A 12,761-nucleotide genomic window follows, 5' to 3' on the forward strand; every position below is an offset into this window, starting at 1 on the left:
GCCACCCCCGGAGGCCCGGGTTCGATTCCCGGCTCTGCCACGAAATTTGAAAAGTGATACGAGGGCTGAAACGGGGTCCACTCAGCCTCGGGAGATCAACTGAGTAGAGGTGGGTTCGATTCCCACCTCAGCCACCCTGGAAGTAGTTTTCCGTGGTTTCCTACTTCTCCTCCAGGCAAATGCCGGGATGGACACTGCCACTTCCTTCCCTCTTCTTTGTCTATCCCTTCCAATCTTCCCATCCCCCACCAAGACCCCTGTTCAGCATAGCAGGTGAGGCCGCCTGGGCGAGGTACTGGTCATTCTCCCTAGTTGTATCCACGACCTAATGTCTCGCGCTCCAGGACACTGCCCTTGAGGCGGTTGAGGTGGGATCCCTCGCTGAGTTCGAGGGAAAAACCAACCCTGGAGGGTAAGCCGATTAAGAAAAAAAGAAAGAAAGAAAGAAAGAAAGAAAGAAAGAAAGAAAGAATTTCACAACTCACATGTGACCGCTAACGTTATAATACTTTCGACTACGTTGCATTAGAAAAAGACAAACACTTGAAATAGATATTCAGTGTAGGTCGTGTTGAGTAGAAATATTACATGTCAAGGAAATGTTAATTACAGAACAAAAATGGTTAAGATGACGCCGGTGAGAACAGAACCCACAACCTTCGGATTTCACGTCCTATGCTCTCCCGATTAGGCTACGAAGGTCTCGATCATTCGTGACCTTTGCCGCAAAGCTAGGGTGTTATCAGATAAAGTTAGACCCAGAATGATGGTAGTAAAGTCCTCGACTTTGAGAATGTATAAAACAGATGGAAGGAATGCTGGGAGGGCCTCGACAAAGAATAAAAAATGCAAACAATGCAAGTTTTGTTAGAAATTAGTGTTCCTGTACATTTGCTTTGGCTGATAAATAACGTGTAAGAAGCCAACTCTACTATGACAAAAAATAGCAAATTCAAGAAATTTCAAGTTCCAGAAAGGTGTCCGTTAAGGCTGTGGTATTCAGTATGTATAGCGAGTACATCATGAGAGCTGCACTTCAGGAAATCGATGGTGGATTATTTCCTGTTGGTGGTCAAAAACTATCCAACCTACATCACGTAGAGGATACTGCGCTCCTGTCTGAGCTCATTTCTCGTCTGTGTTCGAATGGGACTTCAGATTAACAAGAACAAGACCAAATTAATGATTGTTCATAGAGCGAAGAAGATAGCCAGGACAAACATCTTCAAGGAGCTGGAGGACGCCTCAAAATTCTATACCTTGGTCCTGTCATTTCTAGTTCAGGTGGCGGTGCTCCCGAGATTGAGAGAGACCGGGCGAGTAGTCCGTGCGGTTAGAGGCGCGCTGCGGTGAGCTTGAATTCGGGAGGTAGTGGGTTCGAACCCCAATGTCGGTAGCCCAGAAGATGGTTTTCCGTGATTTCCCATTTTCACACCAGGCAAATGTACCTTAATTAAAGTCACGACCGCTTCCTTCCCACTCCTAACCCTTTCCTGCTGGGCGAGTTACCCGTGCAGTTAGGGGCGCGTGGCTATGAGCTTGAATTCGTAAGATAGTGGGTTCGAACCCCAATGCCGGCAGCCCAGAAGATGGTTTTCCGTGATTTCCCATTTTCACACCAGGCAAATGTACCTTAATTAAAGTCACGACCGCTTTCTTCCCACCCCTAAACCTTTCCTATCCCGTAGGCGTCATAAAACCTATCTATGTCGTGCGACGTAAAGACAATTGTAAAAGAAAAAGAGAAGTTAAGGGAAGAATATTTATGGACAAATTTGTCCCATTTATGGAAGTATGACTCTAGCTCGTTATCACTAAAGATGGTTTGGTATTTCCAGTTTTCCTCTGTGGATCTGAGGCGATAACTTTCGTGCTACAGATCTGAAGCAAATCGATTATTTTCGATATGATGCTGGCGAAGGATGTTACACATACATTGAGAAGCATTTCACACCAATTATTTCATTAAATGAGACAAAAAACTTTCCAAACTGTCAAACACGCAAGAGTTTCAATATAAATTATAACACTATAAACATACCTGTAAAAAATACACACTATTATACAAAGAATGACATGTTTTGTTCTACAAGAATATCCTCAGATTCTATCAAATCACTTAAAACAAGCGTATATCGTCGGTACCCGGGACGGTAAGGTTCTGTCATATAAGGTGCAATTTTGTGTGATTATTGTCAAGGCATTCTCGCTATTCATAATGTATGTGCTGTGGGTCATCATATCTCCAAAAATATTATCACTTTTTCGTCCCGGCAACGATGATATACAAGTAGGCCTAAGCAACGTAAAAAATACTGTACATGTACTGTATAAACTGGAAAGCAGGGCTTACTTCTTAACAAATTATTTCATTATTCTCCTCTTTAACCTCAGAAATGAATTGAAATCACGTTTGGCTTTTAGTTCCGGGAGTGTCCGAGGACATGTAGGCTACGGCTCGCCAGGTGCAGATCTGTTATTTGACTCCCGTAGGTGACTTGCGCGTCGTGATGAGAATGAAATGATGATGAAGACGACACATACACCGAGCCCCTGTGCGAACGGAATTAACCAACGATGGTTGATATTCCCGACCCTGGCGGGAATCGAACCCACGACCCCTGTGACCAAAGGCCAGTACGCTAACCATTTAGCCATGGATCCGGACTTAAACTCAGAATCAGATTATCATCAAAATGTAAAGAAAGTATTTTACAATTATTTGGAGACACTATGCGACATGGGAATGACAGTTTAGGAAATCTGATACTTCTTGAAAATGTTCCCGATAAGAGAGACCATAGACGAGTTTTTCACTTGACGGTCGAACATTATCAGGAGTATAACTGGGTTGAACGTGTTTGGTGCAGCACGTCTGGCTGAGGAGCGTAGGAGATCGAAAACAACTGACCAATAGCCTCCTCGGAGATCACGATCCTCAGAATTGAGGCAAGGATAAAAGAGGACAGGGAAAAAACACCGCTTAAATTGTAATTCCGCGTCCGTTGTTTAGAAACGATGGGTAAATTTCTCTCAGCACTGGACTGAACATCAGCTGTTCGCTTGTGTAGCTCATAATGACACAATTTACTACCATGAACAGGTCTGGTTAGAGCTCAGCTGCGTTAACGAAATGACCAGGAAATACCATCATTCAATCATTCACGCATTTAAAGGTGAAGGATAGTACTTTCCCTATTTGAAATCGTCTCAGATATGAGTGTTAGAAATGTGTGGAAATACCATTTTCATCGCCTCGTATATTTCCAATGACGTATCACTGTATTATTATATTGTATAGTTGGTATACGGTGGTGCTGATCAGTACAGCTTTAAGCGGACCTCAGTATCATACTTGGTTAGTCGTTAGCATTTTATTCTTAGGATACTGGTTCGTTCCTATCTGTTCACGTTGCCTTGAATGCGACAACTTCATATCGGTCGAAAACACTTTTGCGTTACTATTCCGACATCCTGTGGTTCGGATTCCTCATAAAACTGTAGTTCTCACTGCTATGAATACGATATCAATAGCCACTGAAAACTTGCTATTTGTTAATAGTCATGACAAATACAAGCTTAACTGGATATTTTCGTCTTTTTACAGTAAAGGGTAGGTCAGTATCCGTAGGTGCAAGGTCATTTCGCGGAATAAAAAAGATATTTCCGGATGATGGACCTGTCGATACCTCTGCAATAATTACATTTCGTTTGAGGTATTTAATTATAAACCTTGTTCCATTACTCAACCTTCTGACAGTAGCTCCTACTTTCAGTTACAGCTCATGACGTACCATTCCGGAGGGGCTTAGATCGTTGAGGACAGTTCTGCAGTATCTCCACTGTCAGCAATGGAATCCGAGCTTAAATATATTCGCGCTATTCCCTCTAAGCAACTATGGACTATGGACACTGTTAAGTACATCAAATTCACTATTGGTATAAATATGTCGTAATGGTTAGGGTTCATCTGAAATTATCGACACAAAATGTGTGGTTTTCTTTATATATCTGGAAAAGGGTTTGTTCTAGGGTCTTAACATGTAGTTTTTGGAGTTTCGTAGGAACCTACCATCGACGGACGTAAATTGAGCTTTATCTGATCCTTCTGAGATAAATTCGATATTTTGCCTACCATAAATTAGCCTAGGCCCGAGTGCCAAAGGGCCTATATCAACCCTCTTAATCATAAAACATCCGAATGAAACATCTTTACTTTTCCTATTAGGTCATAAAGAATATCGGTGCCGACTTTCAACCCTCTAGCTCCGTGGGAGGTGTTAGAATGAGTGATGGGAATAATAGGTGAGTCGTTGGGGCCTACGCATTCTGTTATTATTATTATTATTATTATTATTATTATTATTATTATTATTATTATTATTATTATTATTATTATTATTATTATTATTATTATTATTATTATAGCCTCCGTGGCTCAGGTGGAGGTGGGAGAGACTTTTATCCGTATACTCCGGTTTTCCCTGTCATCTTTCATTCCAGAAACACTCTCCAATATCATTTCATTTCATCTGTCAGTCATTAATCATTGCCCCAGAGGAGTGCGACAGGCTTCGGCAGCCGGCAAAATTCCTATCCTCGCCGCTAAATGAGGGCTTCATTCATTACATTCCTGACCCGGTCAAATGACTGGAAACAGATTTTCTTTCGTTATTATTATTGTTGTTATTATTATTATTATTATTATTATTATTATTATTATTATTATTATTATTATTATTATTATTATTATTATTATTATTATTATTATTATTAAAAACCAAACCTGTCCAGAAAGGCCATGGTCTACCAAGTACCAAGTGACCACTTTTCAGCCCGATGGCCTGCGGATTACGAGGTGTCGTGTGGTCGACACGACGAATCCCCTTGGCCGTTATACTTGGCTTTCGAGACGGGGGCCCGCTATCTCACCGTCAGACAGCTCCTCCATTGTAATCAGGTAATCACGTAGGCTGAATGGTCCTTGAACCAGCCCTCAGATCCAGGTAAACTGACGTAGCCGGGAATCGAACCCGGGGCCTCTGGGTAAGAGGCAGGCACGCTACCCCTACATCCACGAGGCTGAATTATTATTATTATTATTATTATTATTATTATTATTATTATTATTATTATTATTATTATTATTATTATTATTATTATTATTATTATTATTATTATCCCGTAGTAGAGATGCCGTAAACTTCTTTGTGGACTACCATACCTGTATCCTTTATGCTATTGACCAGGATAGAATGAACGCTTAAGCTTTCTTCAACCATTTGATTTTCAAAGCTTAATAATAACATTCATTATACATATGATTTTTATTTACATCACATCTCTAAAGCCTTAATCTCTCAAGGATATGAGAAGAACTAAGTTTGCCACAGAAAGGTTGGCAAGAATTACACCAGGATTAATAGGGAGCAGTGCCGAACTTAGTATAGTCATTATTATTCATTAAAGTATGAAAATGTATTTTTATTTGTGTTCAGTTTACGTTAAATTAAACAAATATTTGATCAGTCTTTCCTCATTTCAGGTCGAGGTGATTTCCGGCCGTCTGACTTAGAAAGGTAAGACTCAATTTCATTAAATATCTCCAACTTTAAGAACTCATCAATCCTTCCCTAATATACGGAATATATACGTGAACCGTACTGTGTTCCGAGCTTGGTAGGAGGTATGATGATGTAAGTGTTTTAGAAATCAATCGCTTTCGTTTCCTTTCTTAAAATAGAACTGATTTTTTAAACTAAGAACACGTTTTCGGGCATACTCTACGTTATAATGTGTGTTTACTTTGACACTGGCGTAAATATTGGTTTTAGTCACTCTTTCGCATTCTTTAAGAGACTAATTCTGGCCTCAGCCAATTTTCGTATAGACTGGCCTCAGAATCCTTTTAAGATCCGTTCGAGCTTTGAAGCATATCTCGATCTGAACAAATTTTCGTGCTAAACGATGGTTTAACTTCAGTCATTTTCAAAAATCCAAAGTGTGGACTCTCTTTATTAAAAACAAATTAGTATTAAAAATCTCACAAGAAAAATTAATTCCAGTAAAACAAATTCAGTACAAATCCATAGCCACTATTAACAACGTCGAAACTACTGCTTGTTCGACGGCAATATACTTGTGTCATGACGACAGCATCATACCATTCCTGTCAATTTTACACAGCAATAGTCGTTGATTATAATAGTGACTGAATACTATATTGCAAAATACTCTTCGCAAGTGAATGTTTAGCATAAATTTAAGGCCGACTCAACGGATATGGCTGGAAATTGAATGATCGGCTAGTAAGTGTCAACATTTTAGGACTCAATGACGAAAATTCCAGTTTGTTCGGTACAACAGAACATCTCGACATTTGTTATGAAAGCGGGATGAGTGGCTCAGATAGTGGGGGAGCTCACCTTCTGAGACGAAGTTGGCTGGTTTGCTAGGGGCTTTACGTCGCACCGACGCAGATAGGTCTTATGGCGACGATGGGATAGGAAAGGCCTAGGAGTTGGAAGGAATCGGCCGTGGCCTTAATTAAGGTACAGCCCCAGCATTTGCCTGGTGTGAAAATGGGAAACTACGGAAAACCATCTTCAGGGCTGCCGATAGTGGGATTCGAACCTACTATCTCCCGGATGCAAGCTCACAGCCGCGCGCCTCTACGCGCACGGCCAACTCGCCCGGTTGGCTGGTTTGGTCCCGGCTCAGACCAGTGGGGAAACTCAGATACGCCAACCTCGTGAGGGCAGATTTACTGGCGCGTAAAAAATCTCGTATGGGACAAACTTCCGGCTCCTAGTCCTAGTAGTTGTTGGGGCGTAAACCAATAATATTAGTATTCATTACGCCCAAGCTCAGTTTCACACGGTGCTTTTGTTAATATTATTAAGGAACGAAAGCAGTGTAATGTTTTGAGAAAAGAAATGACAGTGCTATCTTCCATTCATGGAGGAATTTGAAATTATAATATACTGCTGAATGCAAATAACCTCAATACTTCCTCAAATCTATTCTTGTAATTAAATTGACCCTCACTGTTGATGGTCTTGTACAGAAACTCTAGAAGTTCTTTAGCATGTTTACCCTTGTACAGAAACTCTAGAAGTTCTTTAGCATGTTTACCCTGTTCGGCGTGTGCACAGACATACGTCATCCATTGTCCAGCAATTCCAGCTGTAGCTGTCGCAATACTGTTTTATAAGGTTGAAGACATAGAACGTGCTACCATGTGTTGATTGTAAGTATTTTAGGAATACAAGAATGAAAATATGCTAGCCTTTCTTACGATTAAATTACTTTTAAAAGAAATAGCATTCTGGAAGCTTTGCACCAAGATGTAGTTTCCAGCTTTCAATGAACTGTATTGTGTAATGTGAATGTATCTTCTTTCGTCTTTGTTTACTCTTTTCCGTCATTTTTCTCGGTAAATTAAAATTCTTAAACTCATCTCCTGTCTCTTTCTTGCTTTCGACTTTTGAAAAAAACTTTGTTATTCGTTACACCCAGCTCAAATTTTACTTCGATCCAATTGAATGGTATCATTTCTATATGCAGAGTGGTCCTAATTTGCTCTAGCACATAGTTCCGATTTGAACTACAGTTTTTCCATGTCCGTCCTCCTAGCGAGTTCACTACTTGTGAAGAATATGTAGTAATCACGGAGTCCCAACATGAATTTGGCACCGATTCCACTTACTTTGTAGAAATTTTCCTGTCCTCATACCCACCAACTTCCTTTGGTAGACCTAAACACGTAAACAAAAGTAAGGCACCGGAAAAATTGGCCGTGTGGTTAGGAATGCGCAACTGTCAGCTTGTATCCGGGAGAAGTGGGTTCGAATCCCACTGTCGGCAGCTCTGAAGATGGTGTTCCGTGGTCTCCTATTTTCACACCAGGAACATGCTGGGGCTGTACCTTAATTAAGGGCGCGGCCGCTTCCTTACAACTCCTAGGCCTTTCCTACCCCATCGTCGCCATAAGACCTATCTGTGTCGGTGCGGCGTAAAGCCACTAGCAGAAAAAAAGTAATCCATGTTTTTCACATGATGTTCCTACTCCTTTTTTGTCCTCTTTCGCCTGATATTGGGATTTGTTAACAAACATGAGCATGATGAATGCAGTGATCAATGCATGCCGCTTTATTTTAAACATACAGCCTGTTTTCCGGTCAATGACCGGGTCAGGGATGGGATGAATAAATCCCCCAACTTGCGACGAGGATAGGAATTGTGCCGGCTGCCGAGGCCTGTCGCACTCTTCCTGGGCAAGTATCAATGACTGACAGATGAAATGAAATGATATTGGAGAGTTTTGCTGGAATAAAAGATGACAGGGAAAACCGGAGTACCCGGAGAAAAACCTGTCTCGCCTCCGCTTTGTCCAGCAAAAATCTCACATGGAGTGACCGGGATTTGAACCACTGTATCAAGCGCTGAGAGGCCGGCGCGCTGCCGCCTGAGCCACGGAGGCTCGCGTGCCACTGTGTACTTCTTTATTCCAGCTATCCTGTAACGACTATCATTCCTGAAATTATCAGTACATAAGATACTTTTACCAAACCAAACCTCATGGGGCAACAGCCCCGAAAGGCCATGGCCTACCAAGCGACCGCTGCTCAGCGCGAAGGTCTGCAGATTACGAGTGTCGTGTGGTCAGCACGACGGATCCTCTCCGCCGTTATTTTTGGCTTTCTAGACAGGGGCCGCCACATCACCGTCAGATAGCTCCTCAATTGTAATCACGAAGACTGAGTGAACCTTGAACCAGCTCTCAGATGCAGATAAAAATCCCTGGCGTGGCCAGGAATCGAACCCGGGGTCTCCGGGTAAGAGGCAGGCAGGCTACCCCTACACCGCGAGGCCGGCTAAGATAATTTTACACCACTCACATTTTGCCAGTAATCCCCCCCCCCCCATTTTTGATACACTGTCACGTTATCTAATATTCATTATTTTATTCACTACGCGTGTAGGTATACATTAATTTATACCGATACCTTGGATATAGGTGAAAGGCTATTGTATTTTTCTTCCGGGTTTCGTTGTTTACGTAGTTTCACCAGGAAGCCAATCTCGACAGGGGGTCGGCTTGTGTTACAGCTGTCTCTAGTTATTCGCCTTAATGCAGGAGAATGAAAAACCACGGAAAACCATTCTCAGGGCAGCCAACGGTGGGGACTAGCCCCTCTCCGTCTCCCGAACGCAGAGGTATAGAGCCACAGTAGAGCCGTGGCAACCCCTCCTCTGCTTAGTTGGCCGGTCGGAGTGCAGAGCTGTCGGACCACGGACCAGCTGTGGCCACTTGTAGGCCGAAGCCTACTTTTCAACCGCAACCAGCCAGACCTCCACGCGCTGAACACAAAGCTGACCGCTCGGAAGAGGCCTCACATACCGTATTTACGCGAATAATACCCGCACCCTAACTTTAGGAAGGCTCATTTTGACAAAAATGCCAACATTGACGCAAATAAAACCCGCACCCCAATTTCGTGCCTCAAATTTTTAAAGAATATGCGGGGATTATTCGCGTAAATACGACACTCTGAGACAACACCGTTTCAAATTCTGTGAAGCACACCAGCTCAGCCAGTTGTCGGTACAACCCGAAGGAAATTGTGTGCCAGTAAATGTTTTCATTCCGTATCCGGACAGATACGGCGAACCTTTTATACCAGGGGTTCCCAACCGGTGGTACGCGGGAATGTTTCAGGTGGTGTGCGTGGGTTATACGACCGTACAGATAATACAGATAGAGTACGCAAGCACGCCAATCCGATGCATCGAAGATAGAAGGACAGAGAATAGAGGGGACGTTTGTTATAAGTTGCTTGTGTGAGAGTGGATTTTCTGAACTTTTATACATCAAAAATTAACATAGAAACAGAATAAGTGTTGAAGAGGACTTACGAGTGAAGTTTAGTTCCGTTACTCCTGATATTCTTATTTTAATCTCAGGCAAACAAGAAATTTCGGACTGAAAGTTGATTTTTGATTATGTTCATGGCACTTTTTGCTTGGTTTGTACTAATTACATCGAATTGTGTGTTTTTTAGATCTATGGGTAATACAAAAACTGTAATGTGCGGAAATCGTTTTATTTTTTCCTTTATTATAAAAATGTTATTAATATACATATATCTCTCTATATATTTAAATAAGAATTAGCAAGAAAATTTTGAAAAATCTATACATATTTATTGCTGTCTTGATAAAGCCCAGTCAGCATTGATTTTCACAATAATTCACTGTGAGTTCACTGTGAATTTTAATGCTGATTGAGCAGTAAAGAAATTAAATGCGTTAAAATTCACAAAAACTTTTCTGCAAGTTCATTGTGGGTTAACAAATAATACACTGCAAAATCATTTGCGGCATAATGGGGCCCAAATCGTGAAGCACGTGGGAAACACATGCAATTCATATATGCTTCGCATGTGAACTCACCGTGAATTCACTGTGAAATTCAATGTTGACTGGGAGGGTTGAAGAAATCGAAATACAAGTGCATTAATAATTAACTATGAAGTTTTCTTGGTAATTTAATTAAAATAAAACAAGCCATTGGGCACTTTTTCGGCAGTGAAAATAGGACTGCTGGTACGCCAAAATTCTAAAAATTTCAAGTGGTTCGTAGTTGCTAAAAGGTTGGGAACGCCTGTTGTAGACGATAACGCCATCTCTCAAGCCAGGGAGATTTCTCTCAGTGATGTGAGTTGCGGAGAAGGTGAGTTCACTGCTGCCCTGACCTGTAAAGCAGCTGTCCCGGCGTTCGCTTAAGTGCAAGAGAATGGGAAACCACGGAAAAGCATTCTCAGGACAGCCGACAGTGGAGACCAGCCCCTCCGCCTCCCGATCCCCTGTAGGTGTGGGCACGGTATCCCCTGCCAGTCGCAAGAGGCGGATAAAAGGTGCGCCAGGAGCACATAACTTGGGAGCGTGGGCTAGTGACCACGGGATCCTTAGTTGAATCTTGGTATGTCTTCAACATATTTGTGCCAGGATCCTCACTTTTATCTATCCTATCTTACCTCCCTTGGTCAACTCTTGTTCTTTTCCGACCCCGACGCTATTAGAGCATTCGAGGCCTAGGAAGTCTCATTTTCACGCCCTTTGTGGCCCTTCTTTTCCTTTGGCCAATACCTTCAGTTTTTGAAGTGTCGGATCCCTTCCATTTTTTCCTCAAGGATGTTTGCCTAGTTGAACTTCCTCTAATCACCACCACCTCCGCCTCCCGAATATAGATCTGCATGGATACCCCATAACTATCTGCTCTTAAACCGAAGCATACTCTACTAGGCCCACAGGAAATTTCAGTTTCGATCGACTTGAGAGTACCTTCCTCGTACCAAGCGAGTTGGCCATGCTGTTAAGGCCACATAGCTGTGAACTTGCATTCGGCAGATGCTGGGTTCCAATCCCACCGTCGACAGCCCTAAAGATAATTTTCCGTGGTTTCCCATTTTCTTACCAGACAAATTCTGGAACTTACCTTAATTAAGGCCACGGACGCTACGCTCCCAATCCGTTTCTCATCCTTGCGTCCCGAAAATCTTCGATGTGTTAGTGCGACGTTAAACCAGTAGCAGAAAATGTTATGTCCTTGTAAGTACCGTACAACACTACAAGGAACTAAGGTCTCTCAAGCCTCTTCCGTCGAGACAGTACTACAACAAGCACAAGTGAAAGGAGTCTTCAAAGGGGATGTCACTTTATGCTCTTCATTGCTGAAAGGAAGATAGACCCTACCGTGACAGTGTTGTCCGCACTTCAAATTTTCTGGCACACAAATCAATGCAGAGAGAGAATAATCAACTCAGTTGGCTATCTCTTCCCAAGACAGCGGCTCTAGTTCCTGATGAATTCTTTAACATTTGTTGGTATTCAAAGGGACGGCTATTCTGAGTCGCTGGGACAAAATTCCGAAATCCCAGTGTGTGCTTAGGCTGTTAGTGTTTTGAACGGACGTTAAACAATAACTATTACAGGTGGTGGTGGTTATTGTTGTTGTAAGGGGAAGTACAGTTATGTAACCTGTTCCCCTCTTTTCAATGAACGGTTAAAAATGGAGAGAGGATCCTAGGCAAATAAGTGTAAGCAGTACCAGACAGAGCCTAGATGTGTGGTTGGTATCCCACAATCCAAAGTGAGAGTTACACCTCTTAGTCCCATAGGTTACCGTGAATCCTCAAGTCACATGAACAACAAACACTAGGGGTAGCGTGCCTGCCTCTTACTCCGAGGCCCCGGGTTTGATTCCCGGCTAGACCACGGATTTTTACCTGGATCTGAGGGCTGGCTCGAGGTCCATTCAACCTATGTGATTAGAATTGAGGAGCTATATGACGGTGAGGTAGCAGCCCCGTTATGAGAGCCAAGAATATCGGCCGAGAGGATTCGTCGTGCTGACCACACGTCACCTGGTAATCTGCAGGCCTTAGGGCTGAGCAGCGATCGCTTGGTAGGCTTAGGCCCTTCACGGGATGTTGTGCCATGGAGGTTTTTTTTAATTCATTACCGGTACTACTACTATAGCGAGTTGGCTGCACTTCATCAGTACTGAAGATTGTTTTCCGTGGCTTCCCATTTTCACACCAGTAAATTTTGACCACGGCGCTAGCTTCCCAGTCCCAGCCCTTTCCTATCCTTGTATCGCCGATAACCTTCCCTTTGTTAGTGCGGGGTTCAACCGCTAACAAAAAACTTGCTATTAACAAAACGAATGGAAAAGAGCAATGGAAACAAAATTCAAA

At 42.5% G+C, this 12,761-nt stretch overlaps 1 protein-coding gene across 1 annotated transcript in view; it reads left to right on the plus strand.

The window, feature by feature from the left end:
• Positions 1-12,761, plus strand: part of LOC136877821 (kin of IRRE-like protein 2) — a 981,929-nt gene that overhangs the window by 879,880 nt on the left and 89,288 nt on the right. Inside the window, exon 11 of the mRNA XM_068228754.1 lies at positions 5,546-5,579. Within this exon, the coding sequence (XP_068084855.1) occupies positions 5,546-5,579 (34 nt within the window). The remainder of the gene's footprint in view (positions 1-5,545; positions 5,580-12,761) is intronic.

Source organism: Anabrus simplex, chromosome 7 (genome assembly GCF_040414725.1).
Source record: "Anabrus simplex isolate iqAnaSimp1 chromosome 7, ASM4041472v1, whole genome shotgun sequence".
Classification (NCBI taxonomy): Eukaryota; Metazoa; Arthropoda; class Insecta; order Orthoptera; family Tettigoniidae; genus Anabrus; species Anabrus simplex.